The sequence below is a fragment of the Muntiacus reevesi genome, chromosome 1 (assembly GCF_963930625.1).
Source record: "Muntiacus reevesi chromosome 1, mMunRee1.1, whole genome shotgun sequence".
NCBI classification, from domain to species: Eukaryota; Metazoa; Chordata; class Mammalia; order Artiodactyla; family Cervidae; genus Muntiacus; species Muntiacus reevesi.
Genome location: NC_089249.1, coordinates 238,807,099 through 238,834,153, shown reverse-complemented (window position 1 = coordinate 238,834,153; position 27,055 = coordinate 238,807,099). Strand labels below are relative to the sequence as shown.

Sequence of the window (27,055 nt, the reverse complement as noted above, 5' to 3'; positions counted from 1 at the left end):
GCTGCCTTCTACAATGGGGCTATATCCACACTGAACTTAATATAAATTCCCAGAAGTAACTTCAAGAGATTATACTATGATGCAACACCAAAACAAAAAGCAGCTTTGAATGGCACAAAGAGACAGGAGAAAGATGCAAGATATGATAAAAACCTAAATCTAAATGCTAAACGAGCTCTGTTGATATTCATAAATAATTTTAAGTTCAAAAAGCTTTGTATTACAGATTAACTGGCAGAATATGATCTTTCTCAGGTGTGTATAAGAAACGGTTCCTGGGCATTTCCTGGGAGTCCAGTGGTTAGGACTCTGCACTTGCACTGCAGGGGTCAGGCAGTTAAGATCCCACAGGCTGGGTTCTTCTAAGAACTGATGAGTTTCAAGATATATTGATATATGAAGAAATACCATATATCCTGTTTACAAGAAACCTATCTAAAAGATCATACAGAGAAAATGAAAGAATGAACAAAAGATATGCCTCGCAAATGATAATCAAAAGAAAACTGATGTAATAACTATGTTACTATCAGATAAAAATAGGTGTCAAGGTGCACATTAGTAAAGATAATCACTTCTTAATGCCACAGGACTGGAAAAGGTCAGTTTTCATTCCAATCCCAAAGAAAGGCAATGCCAAAGAATGCTCAAACTACTGCACAATTGCACTCATCTCACACACTAGTAAAGTAATGCTTAAAATTCTCCAAGCTAGGCTTCAGCAATACATGAACTGTGAACTTCCAGATGTTCAAGCTGGTTTTAGAAAAGGTAGAAGAACCAGAGATGAAATTACCAACATCCGCTGGGTCATCAAAAAAGCAAGAAAGTTCCAGAAAAGCATCTACTTCTGCTTTATTGACTATGCCAAAGCCTTTGACTGTGTGGATCACAATAAACTGTGGAAAATTCTGAAAGAGATGGGCATACCAGACCACCTGACCTGTCTCTTGAGAACCCTGTATGCAGGTCAGGAAGCAACAGTTAGAACTGGACACGGAACAACAGACTGATTCCAAATATGAAAAGGAGTACGTCAAGGCTATATATTGTCACCCTGTTTATTTAACTTCTATGCAGAGTACATCATGAGAAACGTTGGGCTGGAGGAAGCACAAGCTGGAATCAAGATTGCCGGGAGAAATATCAATAACCTCAGATATGCAGATGACACCACTCTTACGGCAGAAAGTGAAGAACTAAAGAGCCTCTTGATGAAAGTAAAAGAGGAGAGTGAAAAAGTTGGCTTAAAACTCCACATTCAGAAAACTAAGACCATGGCATCCGGTCCCATCACTTCATGGCAGATAGATGGGGAAACAGTGGCTGACTTTATTTTTCTGGGCTCCAAAATCACTGCAGATGGTGACTGCAGCCATGAAATTAAAAGACGCTTACTCCTTGGAAGGAAAGTTATGACCAACCTAGACAGCATATTAAAAAGCAGAGACATTACTTTGCCAACAAAGGTCTGTCTAGTCAAGGTTATGGTTTTTCCAGTGGTCATGTATGAATGTGAGAATTGGACTATAAAGAAAGCTGAGTGCCAAAGAATTGATGCTTTTGAAGTGTGGTGTTGGAGGAGACTCTTGAGAGTCCCTTGGACTGCAAGGAGATCCAACCAATCCATCCTAAAGGAGATCAGTCCTGGGTGTTCATTGGAAGGACTGATGATGAAGCTGAAACTCCAATACTTTGGCCACCTGATGTGAAGAGCTGACTCATTGGAAAAGACCTTGATGCTGGGAAAGACTGAGGGCAGGAGGAGAAGGGGACGACAGAGGTTGGGATGGCTGGATGGCATCATCGACTCAATGGACATGGGTTTGGGTGGACTCCGGGAGTTGGTGATGGACAGGGAGGCCTGGCGTGCCGTGGTTCATGGGGTTGCAAAGAGTTGGACACGACTGAGCAACTGAACTGAAATGAACTGAATGATAAAGGGGTCAATTTAACTTGACTTTCTAGGAAGAATTTACAAATGTGTATATGCTTAACAATGTGGCCTCAAAAAGAAAGCAAAAACTGACAGAAACTTAAGAATGCATAGACAAATTCATGTTTGCTAATTGTTACAGTAGACTAAAATAAACAGAATAGAGAATATTTAAATAAGATAATTACCAAACAATCTAATGGATATATACATTAATAGAACATGACATCTCACACCCAAACTACAGAACTCTCAGCCTTTTCAAGAATACCTGTGCATTTACGATAACTGGTGATATAACAGACGATAAAACAAACCTCAAATGATTGAAATCATACAGAGATGTCTTCTAGTCACAATGAAAACATGCTAGAAACTAATAACAAAGAGTTAATTATAAAAAAAATCTCCATATGCTTGGAAACTAGAAACTACTTTTATGGGGGAAAAAAAAAAGGAATACACTTCCATATGATCCATGGGTAAAAGAAGAACTCAATGGAAATTATTATATTTTCTGAACTGAAGAGAACGACAATATCACATGATATGTGATAAAACCAATGTGATGCAGTGAAATCATACCTAAGGTGAAATTTACAGTATTATACTTTCATACTAGAAAATAATAAAAAATAAAGTAATAAACTATATACCAAAATTATATCAGCCAGGGCCCCAACAGATACTAGGTGTCACATTTAAATCAGGGTATTTTGGGGCTTCCCTGGTGGTCCACTGGCTCAGGCTCTCCGCCCCCAGTGCAGGGGGCCTGGGTTTGATCCTGGTCAGGGGACTAGATAGATCCCACATGCCCCGCCTAAGAGCCTGAATGCTGCAACTAAAGATTCCATGTACAATCACTAAGACCCAGTGCAGTCAAAGAAATATTTTTTTAAAAATCGGGGTAAATCAAGGAGGGTTTATTTCCAAAGGGATGAATTACAGAGGTGTGTGTGTGTGGATGGAATGAAGGAAACCAACCACAAGAGAATATTTTAGTAGTAAAGTTGTAAGCACTTCTGGGCCCTAAGGAAATTTCTAGAATGTGGTGACGAGAAACAGTAATGGAGAGCAGGCCATCCTTAGAGAAGTGCAGACAAAACAACCTCAGAGCAACGCTGCCAGGAGGAACCCAGGGAAATAAATAGCCTGACCTTTCTGTTCTACCGCCCTGTAGTCTTGGCCAGGTCTCCTCTTCAGTCTAAACTCAGTCAGAAGCTAGAAGGTCAGACACCTTGTTGATGGAATCCACACACACTGGCCTCCCGTGACAGAGAGAAGCAGGTTGGAAGTGGCTCTGGAGGGGCAGATGGGAGTTATCCATCACATTATCTCAAGAAACTAACAACAAACAAGCATACCCTTCCAAAATAATAAAGATAAGCCCAGAAATTAATTAAATATTAACAAAATATTGAACAAATGCCAAAAGTTGGTTTCTTGGATAGATTAATCAAATTGATGAATTTCTGGCAAGACTGAGCAAGAAAAATAGGAACTTGAATGAACTGTATCAGGAAGGAAAAGAGGAATAACCACAATCATACAGACACTAACAGGATACAATAAGAAGATATTATGCCCAGAATATTTTAAATCTAGATGAAAGAGGCAAATTTCTATAAAAATAAAACCTACTAAATATAAATCACAGAGAAATAGAAAATCACAATAGTCTTATAACAGTAAAATACATTAAAACCCTTCCATAAATACATTTCAGGCTCAGTTGCCTTCAGAGATGAGTTTTACTAAATATTTAAGGAAGAAATAACACAATTCTCATATAAATTATCCAAGAGAATAGAGGGGAAAAAAATGACTAGTATAAACTTGACACCAAAACTCAACAAAGTCTGTATGAAAAAGGAAAATTCATACCAAGCTTACTTGTGAACCTAGATGCAAAGATCCTAAATAAAATTTTATCAGATAATAATTAAAAAGGGTTATACATCATGACCCAATTGAGTTTAGTCCAGGGATGCAAGGCTAAAATTATAACAATCAATCTATAAAGTCTGTCACATTAACAGAAACATGTTATAATTATTTCCATAGAGAACTTTATTAATCTAAAAATATTTTTTTTAATGTTTGAAAATACTAAAGCATTGACAGAGACATGGAGCAAAGGCAACTCTAATATACCACTGATGGTAGTGCAAATTGGGTTTTAGAAAACAGTTTGACTTTCTTGAGTAAAGTTGAAGATATGCATATCTTATGACCCAGTATTTCTACTCCAGAAATACCACATGGAACTGAGAGCATGCATACACCAGAGTGTTGGAAGCAGCAATACTCATGTTAGCCTCACACTAAGGGGATGTCCATCAACATAATGCATAAATTATATGCAATCTTACAAGGAAAAATAGTTTAAGTCTATCAAACAAATGAATCACAGTGACATGAAAAAAGAAGTCCAATAAAATAATGCATGTTCATTGAATGATTCCACCTGAATGAAGTTGAAAAATATGTGAAACATGGTACAGGAAATCAGGTGGTAAAACTCCACAGAAAAGCAAGAATCATAAAGCTGGGACAACCGTTCCCTTTGGGGTTCAGGAGAAGGTTGTGAGTGGGAGGGGCAGGTTAGGGATTTCCAAGGTGTCAACAGGTTATTAGAGTTCCATAGATGTGGTTCCATAGGTGTTCACTTTCAAATAACTGAAGTTCTTAATACATTTTTCTGTGTATTTTTAGCAATAAACAAGTAAAAATATACCATCTAAAATAAATATATAAATCTAAATTTTGATACTGCTGTGAATGTTAGTCACTCAGTCGTGTCTGACTCTTTGCAATCCCATGGACTGCAACCTGCCAGGTTCCTCTGTCCACGGAATTGTCCAGGCAAGAATACTGGAATGGGTTGCCATTCCCCTCTCCATGGGATTTTTCTGGCCCAGGAATCAAACCCGGGTCTCCTGCAACACAGGCAGATGGTTTACCATCTGAGTCACTTGGGAATGAGGGATAAACAAGTATGTAAAGCGCCTAGCTTAGTGCTTGGCATGTGGTAGGAGCTCATCCTAGGTGGGTTTCCCTCACTCTACACGGTATTGAGCAACTCACTCTCTGTAAGGACTGGTGGAGGGAAATGATGGCATCTGGTTTTACTCGGCAGCCAGTAACCATCTGTTGGATCAACTTTGTCTCTTAGAGAGCATGAAATCCATAAAACTGATTTATGACTTTTTTCTCAGTGTCTACATTTGGACACTAAGATGCTTAGCCAAGATTTGGGGCTTGATCTTGGGGGGTACTTGAAGCCACCAGAGAGCAGAGGGAGGGTAAGATCCAGTTTCAAGTTTTTAGTCCATCTGTCCCCACCTAAAAAGTCACCACTGTGTTTGGTCTTGACAGGAATCCACCTCCAGACCACTGGGCTTTGGTGAGCGGTCTCCCCACATATGTTGCCCAAAATGGCCTGGTAAGTAATATAATATTCAAGGGGGAGAGTTTTGAATCAGGTGGAAGAGTAAAGGGATTTCAAATCAAGAGAGTGGGAAAAATTATGGCAAGTATGGGTCTCTCAAAGCTTGGTTCTCTCGTTTCTCAACTCACTTGATGGCTAGTCCAAGGGGATGTGCACAAAATTGACATTTGAAGAAACATGAGACAGAGAAGTGTAAGTCTCCCTGACAACCAAAGATACTTATGCAACTATCAGGGATAATGTCATGACTGACTGGTCCATGAGGCTCACCACAGAGCAAGACCCAGCCTCTTATCCCAGAGACCTGGTTGCCCCTCCCAAGCCCCCATCCCTGCCACATTTCTAACCTTACAGTGGAGCTCAGATGCTCTGTCTCCCACATGCCCTACCCACAGGGTCCAGAGTAGAGTGATAGCATCCCCTGCCCTCGAGAAAAGGGTCATGAGTATTAGCAGCACGTCACCCCTGGATTTGAGGCCACTCATCTCTGTATCCTTTCCCAGGCACACACTACACAGTACTGTTCATGTATCAGGGTGTTTATTTATTGTGCATTCTCTATGAGCCAGGTGCTGTAGCTGGATGTGGGGATACAAAGATAGATGAGTCAAATAATTTCTGTCCTGAAGCTCATCATCAAATGGAAGATATCTTTATGAACAGATACTTATATTATAATGCAATGGGATCACAATAGAGATGTACATGGTATATTCTAGGAACACAAAGTTGGCGGGGAGGGGCATCTAAACCAGCTTTTACTTTCCAGGGTGTTTTGGTATAAGTTGAATTTTAAAATAAATAGGGGTAAGGCAAGTAGGGACCAGGAAGCAATATGGTGGAGAAAACAACACGGGCCAACAACTCTAGCTTGGAGACTGGGAGCAACATGGTGTGTGCAGTTTGGACTAGCTGGAGTGTTAGGTTTGAGACAGGAAGATGGCAAGAGATGAGGCTTGAGAGGGAGAAAGGGAGGGGCCAGATCACAGCAGCTTTGGATGGTAGATCAAGAGGGTGGAACTTTAATCCACAAGTGACAGGTTTTTAAGTAAGAGGTTGACACAATAAATTTCATTTTAGAAAGAAAATTCGGAAAGCTCCCTGGAAAATAGATCTGAAGAGACTTAAGATTGGAAGCAGAGAGAAAAGTATGTCATCACAAACAAGAGGTGATGAACATCTCAACAAAGGCAGAGGCAGTAAAGAACACTAAACAGCCACCGAGTTCTTATGATACGCCAGGCAGTAAATACATTTGGTCATTTAATACTCACGGCTCAAACAAAGATGAGGTGGAGAGAGCAAGATCAGAACTCAGATCTAACAGTGAGAGGGCTTTGTGACTGATTGTGAGCAGAGAGACAAGGAGAGAAGAGTCAAAGCCAATTTCAGATTTCTAGACTGGATGGATAATGCCGCCACCAGGTTTGGAAGTTACCTGCTGAGATCAGTTTCAGATAAGGTGCGACAGAGACTTTTTTCAGGAATAGGTGTCCAGCAAATAGCTAAAGAGATGACTCTGCCACTGTGGAGCTAGATAAGGGATAGAGATGGAGATTTGGGTCAACAAAAGGTAGAGGTTCATACCGACTACAATGCAGAAGATATTATAGCATAGAAAATATTATCATCCTTGACCACTTTGCTCCTAGTAGCAGATGGTACTTGAAACCCTGAGTGTGGATAAAGTTACCAGGGAGAGTGAGGGGGACTCAAGTAGGATATTGGAGGATGCCAACATTTAAAGATTGAGTGGCAGAAGAAGAGTGTGTGAAGGAAAATTGGTAGAAGGGTTCAGAAGTGTCTGGAGACCCAGGAGTGGGTAGTGTCATGGAAACCAAGGAAGTGGAAGATTTCAGTAAAGAGAGAGAATACCAAATGCAACAAAAGTGATCCAGTGAGATAAGAACTGAAAGTCCCCATTGGGTTTGGCAACTAGGAGGCCACTGATGTCCCTAATGAGAACAGGCTTGGTGTTAAGGTGATGGGATAGGGGAGTGGGGACAGAAACCAGCAGGTGGTCTTCTGAGGTGTGAGTGGGTAATGAGAAGGTAGAGAATGCAAGAGAAGAAAGAGAAAACCTGGATGGTTACTACTGGGTAGGCCAAAAAGTTCATTTGGGTTTTCTGCAACATCTTATGGAAAAATCTGAACATTGGCCCCATGGGCAGGGCTCTGGAGGGATCAGATAAGTATCACTGGCGCAGTAGAGTAAACAGGCCTAGTTGTCAGGAGAGAAATTTTGCAACATCCTACCAGAGCTACAGCACTTTTTATTTCTTCATCTGCTGTGACATTTATACCACAAGAAAAAACTCTTGCCCAGCAAAACAAATATAATCATTTCAAAAATGTTTACGGTAGCATTATTTATATTAATTAAAAAAAAAACTGGACATAATCTATTTCTGAACAAAAGGAGGAAAGAAAATGGGACACCTTACTATAAAGCTACAGTAACCAAAACAGTATGGTGTCAGTACAAAGACAGACTTACAGATCAATGGAATAGGATAAAAAGTTCAGAAATACACCCATAAGCTATGGCCAACTAATCTACGACAAAGGAGGCAAAAATATACAATGGAGAAAAAACAGCCTCTTCAATAAGTGGTGCTGGGAAACTGGACAGCTATGTGTAAAAGAGTGAAATTAAAACATTCTCTAATACCACGTACAAAAATAAACTCAAAATGAATTAAAGACCTAAATGTAGGACCAGAATCTATAAAACTCCTAAAGGAAAGCAGAGGCAGAACACTCTCTGAAATAAATCACACCAATATCTTTTTAGATCCACCTCCTAGAGAAATGCAAATAAAAGCAAAAATAAACAATGAGGCCCAATTAAACTTAAAAGCTTTTGTGTAGCTAAGGTAACCACAAACAGAACAAAAAGACAACCCATAGAATGGAGAAAATATTTGCAAAGTAACCAACAAAAGATTAATTTCCAAAATTTACAAAAAGTTCATACAGATCTATATCCCCCAAAAAAGGACAACCCAATCAAAAACTGGGCAGAAGATTCTAAATAGGTATTTCTCCAAAGAAAGCATACAGATGGCCAAAAACATATGCTCAACATGACTAATTATTAGATAAATGCAAATCAAAATGACAATGAGGTTATCACCTTACACTGATCAGAACGGCCATCATCAAAAAGCCTACAAACAATAAGCTAGATTCCACATATAAGTGATTGCATGTGATATCTACAAAGCACATGCTATCAGGTATGTATGGAATCTAAAGAAAAAGACACAAATGAACATACATACAAAACAGAAACAGACTCACAGACTTAGAAAATAAACTTACTGTTACCTAAAGGGGAAAGGTAGCGGGGGCGGGGGGAGAGGAGGGATAAATTCGGAGGTTCAGATTAATATGTATACTCTGCTATATATAAAATAGATAATCAATAATGATCTACTGTATAGCACAGGGAACTCTACACACACTCTGTAATAACCTATATGGGAAAAGCATCTGAAAAAGAATAGGTGTATACATGAAAAGATGCTCAACATCACTCATCATCAGAGAAATGCAAATCAAAACCACAATGAGGTACCATTACACGCCAGTCAGGATGGCTGCTATCCAAAAGTCTACAAGCAATAAATGCTGGAGAGGGTGTGGAGAAAAGGGAACCCTCTTACACTGTTGGTGGGAATGCAAACTAGTACAGCCACTATGGAAAACAGTGTGGAGATTTCTTAAAAAACTGGAAATAGAACTGCCATATGACCCAGCAATACCACTTCTGGGCACACACACTGAGGAATCCAGATCTGAAAGAGACACGTGCACCCCAATGTTCATCGCAGCACTGTTTATAATAGCCAGGACATGGAAGCAACCCAGATGCCCATCAGCAGATGAATGGGTAAGGAAGCTGTGGTACATATACACCATGGAATATTACTCAGCTGTTAAAAAGAATTCATTTGAATCAGTTCTAATGAGATGGATGAAACTGGAGCCCATTATACAGAGTGAAGTAAGCCAGAAAGATAAAGAACATTACAGTATACTAACACATATATACGGAATTTAGATAGATGGTAGCGATAACCCTATATGCAAAACAGAAAAAGAGACACAGAAGTACAGAACAGACTTTTGAACTCTGGGGGAGAACGTGAGGGTGGGATGTTTTGAAAGAACAGCATGTATATTATCTATGGTGAAACAGACCACCAGCCCAGGTGGGATGCATGAGTCAAGTGCTCGGGCCTGGTGCACTGGGAGGACCCTGAGGAGTCGGGTGGAGAGGGAGGTGGGAGGGGGGATCGGGATGGGGAATACGTGTAACTATATGGCTGATTCATGTCAATGTATGACAAAACCCACTGAAATGTTGTGAAGTGATTGGCCTCCAACTAATAAAATAATATTAAAAAAAAAAAAAGAATAGGTGTATGGATATGTATAACTAAAAAAATGAAATATGAAAAAAAAGCTAATGTAAAAAAAGAAAATAGGACACTATACAGCTATTAAAAATGACAAATTGTAGCCTTAACTTTCTCAAAGCTTAGAAATGACTCAGAAGTAAAGCAAATGGTAAGAAGTCATGTTTATAAGGCAGCTTTCCTGTTTGGTAACCTCAGTTAATAATTCAAAACCATCTTGAGCACGTCTACCTAATGAAAAGAATGTGAATGCCGTGGGCAAGGATGTGGTATTTTTGAAAATAGCATGCCCAGTGCCCTCGATGTGTACTCTATCAAGTCTAATCAAAACTCCATTATTCCTCTCCATGGCTTTCAGATTTGCAACATCATGAATGCGCCTGCGGAGGACTTTTTTGCATTCCAGGTAAATCACTTTTCATTTGCTCTCTTAGTTATATGGTATTTTTCCCCCCAAGGAGGATTAGAACGCATTAGAATCCGTCTACTTTATTGGGAAGCAATCTCAATAAAGTGAAAATGTGAGTGGAAAAAAGTCATGTGCCAATGGAAGTGGGGAGAGAATTAATTTGGTAAATGCCAAGGTTCCATTTGGTTTTAAGGTTTATAGCCTTTGCTTTCTGGCCTCGGGAACTTTGCTTATGCAGTTCTCTCCCTCACCACCATCTCTTGCCCAGATGCCCTCTGCCCTTCAATGACAGACTCAATGCTATGAAACTTTTATGAACTTTTATTCTGCTTCCCCTGGCTGAGTATCATTTCTCTCTCCTTAAGATGATCACAGAATCTTGTTTAGTATTCCATTTGATGTTGTCTGTGTGTCTTTTTAAATAATGTTTGTGGAGGGCACGGTCTGGGCCAGGCATTGGCCCAATGCTACACTGGCTACAGAGGTGGACCAGACAGGCACGGTCTGTTCGCCAGGAGCTCATGATCTCTTGGGAGAGAGACATATGGAGTGCTGGCCAGGAGAAGGGTAGAGGAGGGAACCTCGGGGGGGCCTGAGTTCATCTGGAAGGAATCAAGGAATGTGTCCTTGAGAAATTACGCTTGGGCAGTAAAAAATGGAGAGAGGATTGCAGGAAAGAGCAGGCCTGTGCAAGGAACCAGAGTAGATCATTGAGCCTGAGGGGAGAGTGGCAGGAGGAAATTCTAGAGAGGGAGACAAGTCAGGTAACACGGGGTCTGGAAGGCCGTGCCAAGGAGTTTGTCTTCGTCACTCCATTTCCCTTACCTCATATTTTATGTTCCTTCCTTGCCTTTTAGGCTAATTCTTCTTGGTAAAATACTGGCTTTCTTAGGTCAAAGGTTGTGGCTTATCTTTCTTAACATCTTCAGCTGCATGTGCCCTGTCAATATTTTGAGTTTAGCATGCTAGGTATACGGAAAACAAATCATAAGCGGTCAGAAAATAATGAAGAAGGAAATAAAAATGACTCATAAAAATTAGTGGCTTATGTGTTTACTCCTTAAAGAGCATTATGAAAGACCTTAGAGAGACTATTCTTCCAAGGTTAAAACTGTGTGTCTTGTGTTGTGATGTTGACCATATCAGTATGACAAGGCAGATGGTTGCTGAGAGTTGCTACCATGATTATAACCAAAAGCGAACTTGGTCTTTACCCAAGTCATCTGATTATAGTTTACTCATATTCATGAACCAAATCTGACCTTGTTTTTAGATCATTGTCTTCTATCTCCACAAAGAAGCCCAAGTGATGTTTTAAAAAAACATAGGTTGTCTCAAATAACTTCTCTCCTTAAAAATGTTTAATGCTTTCCCATTTCACTCTTGATAAAATCTGCCGCCGTTTCAGGGCCTTCAAAGGGAAGGGACTCCCCCAAGGTGAGGAAGAGAGTGGGGAGGAAGGCAGGCCGTAAACTCAAGTTTCCTGACTGACAGCCTGGCGCCCTTTGGACTATGTTCTGCATCCCTCTGGGGTCACTTTCCTCACAGGTGCTAAGTTCCAGTGTTACAAAAATAATAATAACCATCATCTTGCCACCTTCAAAACCTTGGAACATCTGAGCTGGAAGACTCTCCGACTCCAGGAAAACTTTCTTGACTTCCTTCCCTTCCCTGGCTCCCACAGTACCTTAGAGAACTTCCTGCATGCCTTCCGATGGCCTCCTCCTTACCTTCCAGATGATGGGCAACTTGAGAACACCACCTGTGCCTTACTTGCCTTGGTTTCCTCAGATTCTAGCTCTTGCACATTGTAAAACCCTTGATAAATCTTTAACGAATCAGTGGGAAAAGAGCCTAGAAAGTATTTAGTCTAGTTATTCCCATATTTATAGATGATGGAAGTGAGGCTCAAATAGGAAATGACTCACAAAGAGCACCTTCTAATTGACCAAGAAATTTCACCTCTATTTTCTCATTTGTCCCATGAGGCACATACTCTTACTACTATCCCCATGTATAGATGAGAAAATTGAGGCCCATGGAGATAAAATGACGTGCCAAAAGGAACACAGACAGGCAGATAAGCAGTCAAAAGGTGCAGGTTATACCTACTTGATGAGTTCAGAGTTACAAGTATCACCGGGGCCCCTGCTAAGCCAGTCAGCTCCTGTATCTGAAAGGGAAACACTGCCTCCCTGTACTGTTTGTGGGCATCCTTAGAGCCAGCAACACACAACTCACTGCCTGGCACATAACAGCCCTGATATCTTGGGAATGTAAACAATATAGCTATTTGGCTTATGGAGCTCCCACCAGATGGGCAAACGGTTCGTGGCATTTGGTGACTAAAACCAGGCATAATCCAACAAGGTCTAACCTGCTACCCCCTCAGCCAAGCAAGGTCACAACACAGCATGAAATCCGTCATGGATGTTTCTGTAGCCTGGTACCCGGGCAACTTATTCTGGCTCTTCTCTTGCAGAAAGAGCCTCTGGATGAGTCTGGATGGACAATTAAAAACGTCCTTTCTATGCCAATTGTGAACAAGAAGGAAGAAATTGTTGGGGTGGCCACATTTTACAATCGCAAAGATGGGAAACCCTTTGATGAAATGGATGAGACTCTCATGGAGGTATGGTTTTTAAGGAGGCCTCAGAGGTGACTCTGAACATGGGACTTCCAGAGCCATGTGGTAGGAACCTAGCATGCTGCTGCCCCAGCGCAGGAGGGATAGGGGCTCACCTTGGAGATTCTTTCCTGATTCAACATTTATGTTTGGCTCTCCTTCTGCACTGCCTTGGTTTCCAAAGAACTCTATATTCCCTTCTTTAAAAATTAACAAACTTTACCTTTTAGAGAAGCTTTAGGTTCACAGCAAAGTTGAGCAAAAAACACAGAGTTCATTTATATCCTCTGTCCCCACATAGGGACAACACATTCCCTTTTTGTGAAGTTGTTATGCATGAGGATGACACTTGGTGCTAGAGCTTTACTCACAGTGTATTCTCAGACATCATTTCATCTTATCCTCACAGCACCCCTTTGAGGAGGCCAGCACACAGCTAACCGCACCTGTTTTATAGCTGAGAAGATGGAGGCTAAGGGTGTTGCCCCAAGTTACAGAGAAAGGACCAGACCAGAATGTTCTCCCTCTGATTCTTCCTTTCTTTCCTCTCAGTCTCTGGCTCAGTTCTTGGGCTGGTCTGTCTTAAATCCTGACACTTATGAGTCGATGAACAAACTTGAAAACAGGAAGGATATTTTCCAAGACATGGTGAAATACCACGTGAAGTGTGACAATGAAGAAATCCAGACAATCTTGGTGGGTAGTGGTTTTTCCCTGTTTCTTCTCAAGGCAAGGCTGTTCTGGGAACAGTTGTCCCTCTGAGGGTTACCTCAGTCTTAAAACCCTGTTGTGGCTTAACAGCTCTAGAAACTCCATTTTCCTCTGTGTTCAGGGCTGACTTGGTTGGTACTAGAGATGGAGTCACCAACCACAATTCCCACTCTGAGAGGAAGCTCTATCTGTCAGACCAATGGACAATCGTCAGTTGCTCAGAGCCTCCCTCCATGAGGTCAGCTAACCACACCTATGTTACAGCTGAGAAGATGGAGGCTCAGAGAGTCTTGCTCTAAATTACAGAGGCAGGATCAGACCTGCCTTAGAAGGTCAAACTTTCTGAGCAAAGAAATAGTTCAGAGGGTAGGGTCAGATGTTGGCAGGAAGCCATCACATAGCTTCATCATTAGAGAGTATATCCGGTATTTCATACCTATGATGCCCAGTAAGATGGGCAGGGTAAGGATTTTCACCCTATTGTAGACATGAAGAAACTGAGGCCCAGAAGGGGGAAGGAAGTTATCCCCCAAATCACACAACTCACTAAATAGCTTTCATTTAACATTTATCAGGATAATGAACAAATTATCACCGTTATGAAAGGGCTTCCTTGGAAGGTAGTGAGCACCCTGTCATGGGAAATATTTCAACACAGGCTAGATGAGCACATATCAAGGATGCTATAGAGGAGAGTCCCACGTGGGTGGGAAATGGGATGGCAGGCTTTCCAAGATATGTGAGAATCAGCAATCCACCATTCCTGAAATTTTGGACTCAAAAAAGATCAAGGTTTTAGAAGCAAACTGAATTAACCAAAGAGCATTAGATATGATGACCAGCTGAGTTTCCAAGACTTGTTGGGTTTATGCACTGTACAAGTTGAAAAAATATAAGCCAATGTGTTCAGAGGGCATTTCTTAAGCTGGAAAGATATCACAATAAATCAGATCATTTTGATCCCAATAACGAGAAATTCAAAGAAGAAAATATCTAGTTTGGATGAACTGGTTAATGGTTTGCTTGTCTCAGTCCACAATTTTAAGGAACATGATGGATATGTAGACCCTATGGAGGCAGAGTGAACCAGTTACAAGTAGGTAGACTCTGCTCTAGATCAAGAAATCTGGAACAAGTTATTGGGTCCAAGTTCCTCTCCCCCTATAACACAGAGGAAATGGGACCAGAGGGGAAGGAACTTGGCTCAAGTCACATAGTAAGAGGAAAAGCCAGGGCCATGAGCAAGACCTCCAGACTCCCAGTTAGTAATAAAAACAGTAAGAATATCAACAGCATTATTTAATCCTAGCACTCACTATATACCAAGCACTGCTGTCAGTGATTTACATGCATTATTTTAATTTCATATACATTTTTTAAGATGACTTTAGATAATCTAATTTTAATCTGCCAGTTAAGTACTTTTAGTATCCCCATTTTTCAGATGAGGAATGAGGGATCCAATTGGTAGAGCCTGAATTTGCATGCAGGACTCCATGACTCCAAATCCCATGACCTTGAATTTAATTGGCAATAAACACTGAATGGCAGCCTCTCTGAGTTGGCAGCTCTGTTGCAAGAACTTTGGAGGAAGAAGAAAAAAGGAAATGGAAAAGTAGAGACATACTTTGACCTCAGATGTAGTAAACTAATGTTTTTCTCTGCTCTTTCGGGCCCTGGCAGAAAACCAGAGAGGTATATGGGAAGGAGCCGTGGGAATGCGAGGAAGAAGAACTGGCTGAGATCCTGGTGAGCTGGGCAGCATCACTGGTCCTGACCTGTTACAAGCGCAGGGCGTGCGTGCCCCCAAGCATGTGTGGGGAGCATCTCTGCCAAGTGTGACCCTTGCCACTCTGCTCTGATCCTTCCAGCAGACTCAGATCAGGGACAGGGCTGGTGGGGGGTGGGCTGAGGGAGGGACCAAGGAATTCCTCATGGGCCCCAGTGACTTGACTCCATGTTTCATACAGCAAGGAGAGCTGCCAGATGCAGAAAAATATGAAATTAATAAATTCCACTTCAGCGATCTGCCCCTGACGGAACTTGAGCTGGTGAAATGTGGAATACAGATGTACTATGAGCTCAAAGTGGTGGATAAATTTCACATTCCTCAGGAGGTGAGGTTGAAACAAACCTTTGGTTTCCCTTTTTTCCCCTTCCTTTCTTGCTTGCTTAAAAAACAAACAAACAAACAAAACACCTCAATCTGTAAACTGCCTTAGAAAAAGTGTACTCTCAGCTTTTAAGATTTAAAGCATTAGTCACATCACACCGATGAGTCATTTACCAGAAAAGAGACACATGGTTCCTCTGAACCATGATGTTTCTCAAGGTAGGTTCTGAGGTACTGAGTTTTGAAGGTTGTGGATAAAAGCGATGCAAAAAAAAAAAAAAAGTTCCTACAGTTTCAACAGGGTGGGAAATGTGTATTAAATCCGTTTAGACAGGGCTTTTTTCCCCTGCAGGATTCCTTAGGTGTGCTGTGCATCTAGAGGAATGGGGATGGACAGAAAAGGTGGAGCTGGGCATGTATTGTGTGCAGAATTTCCCAGCCTTCTTTGATTAAAGCAGCAGTCCTAACTGTGCTTTAAACCACACCAGTATCACCTGAGAAAGGATCAATGCCTGCACGGGTCCACCAACACCCACACATACACTCTCTTTCTCCCCCTCCTCTCTCCACTGGCTGTGAGGAATCAGAAATTGTTTTAACAAGACCTTCCCACACCCCGCAGTGATGCAGACATGCACTCAAGTTTGAGGACCACTGATTTCAACATGCCTTTGGTTTTCTCTCCTACAGTTCCTGCAAGCTTCTCCCAGGACCTTGTTTCATAACCACGTCCATTGTCATAGTATCCAGCCCTTTGAAAGTGCTCTCACAGTCTTAGTGCATCTATTGCTAGCGCCCACTTGTGGTCCAGGGTGGGAATTGGAACATGGGGTCTCAGCCAGGCAGGCGCCCCCCGCCGCCGCCCAGCCCAGCGCGGTGCTGCGGCCTCTCAATGTGCTGTGTGTGTTCGCAGGCCCTGGTGCGCTTCATGTACTCCCTGAGTAAGGGCTACCGCAGGATCACCTACCACAACTGGCGGCATGGCTTCAACGTGGGGCAGACCATGTTCTCCTTGCTGGTGGTACGAGAACAGTGGGACCCAGCGGCGTGGTGGGAGGGACCTCGGGCTGCTAGGGGCTCCCGCTACCCTGGACACCTCAGTGCAGCTCCCCAGGCAGCAGCGGCATCATTCTTCTATTTATTGCCTTTTTAAAAAAGAGACAACAAGAGTACATGCTTAGCATAAATGGATTCAAAGATGAGAGAAGTATGTAAAATAAAAAGTGAAAGAAATCTAGTATTCTACTCCCAACCCCAAGCCAGTATTTGGAGAAAACTATGGCACAGCTCCTTCCAGATTTCCTTCTAGAAGCATCGAGATAGATTTGTTCACACACACATACACAAAATTTTTTTTATTTATAACCAATTAAATAATATGATTCTATAATATTTTCATTATATTTTATTTATATAATATTTTTATATTATATTTATATTATAATATATAATTATATAATTTTTATATATTATATTTTATATATAATATATATATTATATAATTATAATATATAATATATATTATAATATATATTTTTATTATTTATCAAAAAATATTTTTATTTGCTAATATATAAATATATCAATCACATTTTTCTATATATATTTTTTATTGTGGTAAAACATATATAACCTAAAATTTACCATTTAAGTCATTTTTAGGTACACAATTCAGTGGCATCAAGTACGTTCACAGTATTGTGCAACCATCACTACTCTCCGTCTCTAGAACTTTTCCAACTTCCCAGACACCCTGTCTCCATTAAACAACAACATTAATACAACTTCCTGTTTCCTCAGTCTCCAGCCCCTGCGGACCAGCATTCTACTTTTTCAGTCTCTATGAATTTCCTTTCTTATGGGTACCTCACCTAAGTAGAATCATACAGTATTTGTCCTTTTGTGTCTGATTAATTTCACTTAGCATAATATCTTCAAGGCTTATCCATGATCTAATTTTATGACTTCATAGTATTTTGCATTGTTTAAGTAGACAACACTTTCTTTACCTAGCTCCCCTATTGTTGACATGAGGAGTGCTTTTGATCTTTCGCTATTACAAACAACGCCATTATGTCCTTGGTTGGACATACCTATGTGTATATGTGTGAGTCATTTTGTCTCAGAAGGTTTGGAGTTTTTATATTTCACTTAAAAGTGTTTTCCCACCCAGGTTATGACACAAATCTTTGCCCTTGCCCTGTGTCCCCATCCTCATTCCTTTCCCTCGTGGTTGGAATGGTCAGGTCAGAGAGAGCACAGGGGCCTGGGGGCAGGAATTATAGCCAGGCTGCCTCCGAAGGTGAAAAACACACCACTTAGATGTGATTTATTTCTTAGAGTCACGAGTCAGCGGCACCTCCTCAGGGCTCTTTCCCCCCTTGACTCCAACACCCGGCACAAACAAGGAGTTAAGTGAGGACACCCAGGGAAAAATTCTTCTGAGCTGTGTTTGAACCAGTAGACCAGGTTTGGAAGGTTTGTTTTACCAGTCTGGACATGTTCCAACACCGTCTAAATCCTCAAAGTCCAGGGCTGTCTGTTTCTCAGCAATCATCCAGTCTGACGCCCTCCACTTTAAGGCGCAGAGGGAGGTGGGACCAGCGAAGGTGACTCGGGAGCAAAATGACCCACCGTCACCTTGGCCTGGACTGCCCCAGTTCTAGCAGAGAGAGTCCCACCTCCACACCTCAGTCCTGGCAAACGTCTGGCCATCCTGTGGCCCAGGGGTCGAGCCAAGACCAGCCCTGTGTTTCCAAGCTCCAGGCCCTCCGCCTTACTCCTGCTCTCTCAGTCCTGCTTCCAAGCCCCACACAAAAGGAGTGAGTAGCATCTCTGACTGCTCTTCCAGACCGGAAAGCTGAAGCGATACTTCACAGACCTGGAGGCCTTGGCCATGGTCACCGCCGCCTTCTGCCATGACATTGACCACAGAGGCACTAACAATCTCTACCAGATGAAGTGAGTCAGCCCTTACTGGCCCTTCTCTCTACCTCCTGCCTCTGGGATTGATTACCTAGATCTGAATGGGTCTTAGACAGACTCATTTGCCATGGGGAATTCCCACGGTCCACAGCTTCCCACTTCCTCCTACCCTTTGGTTCTGGGTAAATTCCTGTGATAGAATAATGAAGCTTAAATATGTCCACACCCCAGTGCCTGGGGGCAGGGGATATGTTACCTTACATTCAAAAGAAACTTCATAAACATGATTAAGGATGTTGAAATATAGGGATTATCTTGGGTTATCCAAGTGGACCCCAAATGGTTAGTTAGGAGGGTCCCTGTAAGAAGGAGGTAGGAACTCAGGGAGGACAGAAGATGCTACACTGTTGGCTTTGAAGATGGAGGATGGGTCACAAGCCAAGGAATTAGGGGCCTCTAGAGGCTAGAAAAGGCAAGGAAACATTCTCCTCTAGAACCTCCAGAAGGGAAGCAGCTCTTCAGACCATTTTAGACTTCTGAACTCCAGAGCCTAAAGACACTAAATTTTTATTGTTTTAAGTCATTTAAGTTTGTGGTGATTTTTTAGAGCAGCAACAGGAAACTAATATATTAAGCTTTCTCACTCAGCTCCTTCCTCTCCTACCTACTGAACTAATTTAAGCCAAGGTGTTAGTAACTGCTAATGATTCATTTATTCACCTTGGGTTTATAATGCGCAAAAGGCCAGTGTGGTAGGCCCTATGTTAGGCAAAGGTGGTTCCATGGTGAACAAACCAGACACAATCCCTGACCTCACAGAGCTTATATTCTAGATAGTCTCTGAAGTAGGGGCCATGAACCATGGTCTCGGCGGACCCTCATGACCACCATGTGGACTGGGCAGAGCGGGGACTAGTGTCATACCCAGGCTCTGCCCAGGGCCCACAGACTGTAAGTCATGCTTCTGTGAGTCTTCTTACTTTTTGCCTGCTGCTGCAAGGTTAAAGATTATGTTTACATTTTACCTTGTAGAAGGCGAAGTACTGATCTCAGTGCTTGGCACACAACAAGGGCTTAGCAAATGTTTATTGAATAAAGACGTGAATAAACATGTTGCTTGTGGGAATCCAGTGACTTCTCAGAATCAGGCTTGGAAGATCTGGGGCTTGGTGATCTTTAAAGTACTGGCTTTGAGAAAGAAAAAAAAAGAAAAAGTAAAGTACTGGCCAAGTGCCAGGGTCCATGGATGGCTATGGGGATGGGTTTGTAAAACTGCATGTGGCATTGTGTTTGTGCCTTTTTCTGGGGATAATGGTCCACACTTCTAGGGAGGCCATGTCCCCAAAGAGGCCTAGAGTTAGTTATGGAGAAAGTTAAAGTATAAGAGCCAGGACACCTGCTATCTAGTCCTCTTTCTCACTGTTGTACTGTGTGACAAGTCCCTTCTTATTCCTGCACGTCAACCTCTCTACCTGCAGAATTAGGAGGTGACAGGAACAGATGATGTCTTTAACGTTCATCTCAGCCATTCCATGTTAATCCTTTCTCTGTGTGTCTCTTTCTCCTCATTCAGATCCCAGAACCCATTGGCCAAGCTCCATGGGTCCTCCATCTTGGAAAGACACCACTTGGAGTTTGGTAAAACACTGTTGAGAGATGAGGTAGGATGAGGGCCCTCTGCATTGGCTTTGGGGCCTGAGAAGGAGTCCCCATCTCACAAGAAGCCTGAGTGTAGCCAGGCATTGGCCTGGGCTGTCTCTCTGGTCACCTGGAGCAGCCATCGGGAATTGAATGACTTTACTGCTAGCATCACTTCTCCCTTCTCTCCTTCTCACATCACTTTTCCCCCTCCATTTTCTCTTTAGAGCCTAAATATCTTTCAGAACCTCAATCGCAGGCAGCACGAGCATGCAATCCACATGATGGACATAGCGATCATTGCTACAGACCTTGCCTTGTATTTCAAGTTGGTGTTTCTTCTCATTTTAAGAATAAAAGTGATTAGAGAATTCCCTCCCAGTTTCCAGTGGTTAAGACTTGAGGATTTTACTGCCATGGGCCCAGGTTCTGTCCCTAGTAGGGGAAATAAGATCCTGCAAGCTGGAAGGCACAGACAAACAAAAAAGAATACTGATGATTATAAAAATAATGAACACCACAGTTCTAACTGATTTAGTGAGTTTTCTGTGCCAGGTACCACACTTGCACTATGGACACATCCATTCTCACTACAGCTCTGAGTTAGATAGTCTTACCCTGTTATACAGACGGGGAAACTGAGATTGGGGGAAGATTAGTTAAGATCAGATAATAAACCCACGGTAGAGTCTGAGTTAGAACCTATGTCTTCACTCCCAGGCATTAGTTCTTTTCACCTTTCTTTTTAAAAATTACATTGCCGTAATTAGCCTCTGAAACACCCAACATTAGAAGGCCAGGGGTTGTCTTATTCTAATATGTGCCCCTTTAACAAACTGGTGTTTTTTTGTAGGAAAAGGACAATGTTTCAAAAGATCGTGGATCAGTCTAAGACATACGAGACTCAACAGGAGTGGACACAGTACATGATGCTGGATCAGACACGGAAGGAAATTGTTATGTGAGTTGAGACAAGACTTAAACCCTGATTCCCTTAAGCCCAGGGTCAAAAGGCAAGATGCTAATACTGACAGGGCTCTCTGTCTTCAAGAGAGTCCTGCAAAACTTCTCATTCTGGAGGCCTCTGACACATGAAACAAAGAAGTTATACCAAAACAGCACTGCAGAAATGATATGTTTACTCTTCATTCTAGCACAAAAATACAAGACAGTACCTGTGGCTCAGTAAGTAAAGAATCTGCCTCCAATACAGGGTACCACCTGTAACACAGGAGACATGGGTTCAATCCCTGGGTGGGGAAGATACCTTGGGGAAGAAGATGGCAGCCCACTCCAGTAGTCTTGCCTGAAAAATCCCATGGACAGAGGAGCCCAGTGGGCTACAGTTCATGGGGTTGCAAAGGGTCAGACACGAGTGAGTAACTGAGAATGCATGCATGCATGCATACCTCTCTGTATACAAAAAATACAAGATTTGAAGTACTTCTATGCTAAAATGCAGAATTTTGATGGTAAAGTGATGTAACTTTTGGTGATAAAGTTTTTGATAAAACACAAAGAGCATTAAACCAATTATGGTTTGAGTGATAGCTAAGTGTCACTCAGAATATATGGGCTTAATCTCTTTAGCGTTCCTTTATACATGGCAAAAGCAGGCATGCAATTGACAAGTTAGTTCCCTGGTTTCTATGACATTCATAGTGTTTTGTTGGCACGAGGTCTAATAATGCGACTCAAAGTTTTCTGGTGAATATCTTCTTTTAGTTTCTCAGTATGCTTCCGTGATTCACCTCAGTTGATGATGGGGTGAGAAATGCTGATTTGAGTCTTTTCATGACTATGTGGCCCAAGGCAATGGGTCCCCTGGCTTCCCTGTGACAGGTCTTGGGTGATATTAAAGGAGACAATGCCCGACCCAGGACCCAGAGAACTGTTGTTTGTTTATCCCCAGATGCTTCTGCAGAGGTGAGGTTTAATCAAGTCACGAATGTCACAAGTCCAAAGAAGGGACAGCTACTGGGACAAGCTCAGGGAAGATGGGTCAAGTGGCCAATTGTCCTTCCCTCAGCTGTGAAATTGCCCAACCAGGCCTCCCCAAAGGTCCTCCCAGCCTGGGGAGCAGTGTGATCTGCGCCCACTGAACAATGAGGCATGCTCTAGCTATAGCTGCTCCCACGCAAACCAGGAGCTGTTCCACGACATTTCAAAATGGTGCTGCAGAAGGACTGAATGAGTGGAAAGAACCCTAAGTTCTTGGACAGGGGGACTTATTATTACAAAGCTGTCTGTTCTCCCTATTTAGTTATTTACTTAAAGTGATTCCAAAGAAAATATCAACTTTATTTTGTGGAGAATTAGGAAGCCAATTCCAAAATCCTTATGAGAATTAAGTATGCAAAAAGAGCCAGAAAATTCTGAGAAAATAAAGGAAATAACAGGGGCCAGCAGAACTGAAGATAGCTCAGTCCTAGGTATAAGCAGGAGAGGTCAGTAGACAGACTCAAAAGACAACGCCTGTGCTAAAAGTGGATTTTCTGCCAGTGGAGAAGGATAATTTCATAAATGGTGTTAGGACCATGAGGTGATCTGATGGATCTTTTTTTCCCCCAAGACCAGTAAACAGTTCTCCAGTGCTCCGTGAACACTGACAGGCTGTCCTACAAATTTAACTCAAATCTCACACTATCTACCTGGAGATAGCGTCAGACCCCACAGACTAAGGGCTCAGCCTCACAAGACTGGCTTCTTTTCAGATGAAGCCGTCCAGCTTGCCCGTGCTTCTGATTGCCCAGCTATAAACTGGAAGTTGCTGTGTACTCCTCCTTGGGTTTGATTAATTTGTTAGCATGGCCCACAGAACTCAGAAAAGCATTTACTTACATTACTAGTTTAGTATAAGGATTATTACAAAAAATACAGAAGAATAGCCAAAGAGGTACATAAGGTAAGGCCAGAGGGTCCTGAATGCAGAGGCTTCCATTACTACCGAACCGGGGTGTGTTCATCAATGCTAATGCTTATTAAATCTTTGTTCAAGAGTTTTTACAAAGCTTAATCTGCAGCTCCCCCCAACCCTTTCCCAGAGACCCGCGGGTGGGGTTGAAAGTCCATCCCTCTATTCCCTTGGTCTTTCAGGTAGGCCTGAACCCATCTAGGGACCCTACCCTCAGTCACTCTAAGTCACTTCATTAGCATAAACCCAAAGGGGTCTTCTTGGGAAGGACAAGACACTTGTATCACTAGGGAAATCCCAAGGGTTTTAGGAGCTCTGTGTGAGGAACCAGAAGAAATATATTTCAGATTCTGCCATTGGTGGTCACAGAGGCAGACCCCTACTTCACTCCTATAGCAAACAAATTCAAGATGAATCAAGGATTTAAAAAATAATGAGAAAATAAACTAAGAATATGGAGAGAGGAAAAAAGCTTGGGAGAATTAAAAAGAGTAAGTTTTTCTAAGTGTGACATAAAATTCAAAAGTCGTAAATAGATTGATAAATTTGACTGCATGAAACTTTAGAGATTTCTGAACAACACCCACAAGAACTCAGAGCTAAAGTCAGAATTTAAATGATACACTGGGGGGAAATATGTGCAATGCTTCTGACAGAAAAAGAGCTAGTTTCCTCAGTAGTGTTAATATAATTTAAGAAAAAGACTAATCCCACAGGAAGATGAGCAAAAGGCGTGAGCAAACATTCCCCAGAAAAGGAATTACAGTGGGATATAAACACGTGAAAAGATGATGACCTTAGCCATAGTGAGACAAATGAAAAATAAAACTACTTTGGGATATAACTGTTCATCCCTCCTATTGGCAAAGATGAAACATTTGCTAACATGTGGTGTTGGGCAGAGTGAGGGGCAACAGGCAATCCTATTCACTGTGGTGGGAATGTAAATAGGTGCAGTTTTTGTTTCTTTGTTTTTCAATGTTGGCTTATACTTTTTTTGACCACAAGATTTTAATACCCTGACCACCCGGGGCCGTGGCAGTGAAAGCCTGAGTCCTAACCTCCGGATGGCCAGATAACTCTCCAATAGGTGCAGTTTTACAAAGGGCAATGCCTATCAAAATGGAAACCGGCCATACCCTTTGACCCAGCAAATCCCAGATCCAGGATTTACCCTACAGAATTTCTCCCACCTGTGCTACAAGAAGTATGCATAGAGTTACTCATTGCAACATTACTTATAATCACAAAAAATATTGAAAAAAACTTAAAAGACCATTGGGGGGACCAGGTTAAATACATTATATTATTTTCACACAGTGCGGTGTCATGCATTTTACAAAGATATGACATGAAAGGTTTCACAAAAAAAATAAAGCCAGGCAAGACTTCTTGAATCATTGTAAAAGCCAAGGTAGTCTTAAGCAGAAGTCTTCAGACCCCACACATAGCCCTTGCAAAGCCTTCCAAGACAAACACAGGCTTGGATGGCCTCAAGGGAATCTGTATTTTCTCTCTTTACATCATCTTCCAGAGAAAGCACAGTAGTTGAGGCATGGTCAGTTCCTCACTCTTATCCCATGTGACAAAATAAAGGCAAACTTGTCCTTTCTTGAAGTCTATAGTGTGAAGACCCCTGGGGCATCAAACAGAGGGACAATAAATACTGGTGTTTTCAAAGCTCCTTTTAATCATGGCGTTATAAACTCAAGGAAGGGCTTTGGACCTTCCCTGTCTTATATATTTATTTTGTTACGGCGTTACAAGTGGAGAGCTTTGTCCTTTGATTGTACAGTGGGGCAGCAGGAGCTGAGCATCCTCTTCCTTCAGAGAATGAACCACATTCTCTGCTGTCAGGGATGTGGGATGGCCCCCTGCTATCAGGGCCATCAAAAAGGTAGCAGTACTTGATTTCATCCATGCTTCTGTCTGTCTATCCGTCAATCTATCTAGTCTACCTACATACCTATCCATCTATCTATGAATACCTCTGCCTTTCTTAGAATTAAGAATAAAAAATTAGGTGGGTGTCAGCAGAATGCATTCTAATAACATGCTTATGTGAAATGAAAAATAAGGTTCAGATTCTTTCTGAAACAAGTCTTATCTGCAGGCTTTTGTTGACAATATAAGACTGGAATTTCCAATTATGTTACATGGCAGACATTTCCAGAAATAAACGAATCACACTTGAAGATTCAAAGTTTTGATGAAAATATAGCTAAATGTTGTGATAAGATAAAAGCACTTTATAAAAAATACAGCACTGGGATGGGGAGGGATAAATTGGGAATTTGGGATGACATATATACACTACTATATTTAAAATAGATAACCAACAAGGACATGCTGTACCGCACAAGGAACTCTGCTCACTATTCTGTAATAGCTAAATGGGAAAAGAATTTGAAAAAAGAATAGATACATGTATAAATAAATCACTTGCTGTACACTTGAAGCTAATGCAACATTGTTAATCAAATTGCTCCAATATAAAAAAAAGTCAAAAAATATAAAATTGGAAGATATATTAAAATGAATAGTGTTTTCATTGACCTAACATATTCTGAGTATCTTGGGTTAACCAAAGTGCCACACAGAAAGTGTCTGGGGTACAATTAATAGTCATATGAGGAATCTTAGTCAAATCTTTATGGCACATTTCCCAGAAATTGAGGAAGTGAATGACTCTAATGTTTGCTTTAGACAAATTTAAAGGAGAATCTGATTAAACTGTCAACTGATAATGTGGAAGAATTTAAAGAATGGAATGATGTTGTAACAAAACTTTTTCCATTCCCAGGGTTTCTGATTGTTGCATCTAATTTGTCTTGCAGTATGAAATATTCACTAACTCATTTTTGGCCATGTCACATGGCTTATGGGATCTTAGTTCCCTGACCAGGGATTGAACTCTCGCCTTGGCAGTGAAAGCTCAGAGTTCTAACCACTAGACTGCCAGGGAATTCCCCATGCATTAACTGATTTAAAAAAAAAAAGTCCCATCCTCTCTATCAATAGATAAACTTCCAAAAATATTTGTGTTTTTAATAATTTCTAAAAAATAGGTAATATATTTTATTGTATTGGTTAATCATGTAATAACAGTAATTCAATCCAGAAGAAACATTTTCTATACTTGGAGATCTATGGTCAAAGACAACAATATTTAGTTACATATTTCAATTAATAGATGTATTTGGTTAAAAATCAGTATTAAAAAGTGATCAACACATTCCATATATATATTTGAATACCTGTGATATATATACAGTTATACACATATATAGATACACATACACACACACACACATATGTAAAGCCTTAGGATAAACCCTGTAGGGGAAGTTAACTGGAAATACATGTTTATGGAGAAAAAAAATGCAAAGTTCCATACTTTTTTTTTTTTAATTGAAGCATAGTTGATGTACAATATTATGTAACTTTTAGATGTGTAATGTGGTGATTCACAATTTTTAAAGGTTATACTCCATTTATAGTTATTATAGAATATTGGCTATATTCTGTGTTGTACAATACATCCATGTAGCTTATTTTATACATAGTAGTTTGTATCTCTTGATTTCTTATATCATTATTCCCCACTTCCCTCTCCCTACTGGTAACCACTGTATCTCCAGTTTGTCCTTTTTATCTGTGAGTCTGCTGCTGCTTCTTTTATCATGTTCACTAGTTTGTTGTATTTTTTAGATTCCATGTTTAAATGACCTCATATTGTATCTGCCTTTCTCTGACTGATTTCACTTAGCATAATAGCATCCAAGTCAATCTATGTTGCTGCAAATACAAAACTTCATTCTTTTTTAGAACTGGATATTACTCCATTGGATGTATGTATGTGTGTGTGTATACATATACACATATATATATACATACATGTGTATATG

At 41.2% G+C, this 27,055-nt stretch overlaps 2 protein-coding genes across 5 annotated transcripts in view; one reads left to right on the top strand and one right to left on the bottom strand.

Moving 5' to 3' along the window:
- Window positions 1-16,794, bottom strand: part of SLC26A2 (solute carrier family 26 member 2) — an 82,806-nt gene extending 66,012 nt beyond the window's left edge. The window contains exon 1 of one of the 2 annotated variants that reach the window (XM_065918894.1): window positions 16,638-16,794. The gene's annotated coding sequence lies outside the window, so the exon portion shown is untranslated. The remainder of the gene's footprint in view (window positions 1-16,637) is intronic. The other variant, XM_065918891.1, reaches the window with a different exon arrangement.
- PDE6A (phosphodiesterase 6A) overlaps window positions 1-27,055 on the top strand; it is a 120,707-nt gene that overhangs the window by 77,100 nt on the left and 16,552 nt on the right. For all 3 annotated transcript variants that reach the window (XM_065918888.1, XM_065918887.1, XM_065918886.1), the window contains 11 exons: window positions 5,315-5,381; window positions 10,170-10,217; window positions 12,703-12,852; window positions 13,399-13,542; window positions 15,241-15,306; window positions 15,528-15,674; window positions 16,584-16,691; window positions 18,522-18,631; window positions 20,169-20,256; window positions 20,461-20,561; window positions 21,087-21,194. In XM_065918888.1, coding sequence (XP_065774960.1) covers window positions 5,315-5,381; window positions 10,170-10,217; window positions 12,703-12,852; window positions 13,399-13,542; window positions 15,241-15,306; window positions 15,528-15,674; window positions 16,584-16,691; window positions 18,522-18,631; window positions 20,169-20,256; window positions 20,461-20,561; window positions 21,087-21,194 — 1,137 coding nt within the window. The remainder of the gene's footprint in view (window positions 1-5,314; window positions 5,382-10,169; window positions 10,218-12,702; window positions 12,853-13,398; window positions 13,543-15,240; window positions 15,307-15,527; window positions 15,675-16,583; window positions 16,692-18,521; window positions 18,632-20,168; window positions 20,257-20,460; window positions 20,562-21,086; window positions 21,195-27,055) is intronic.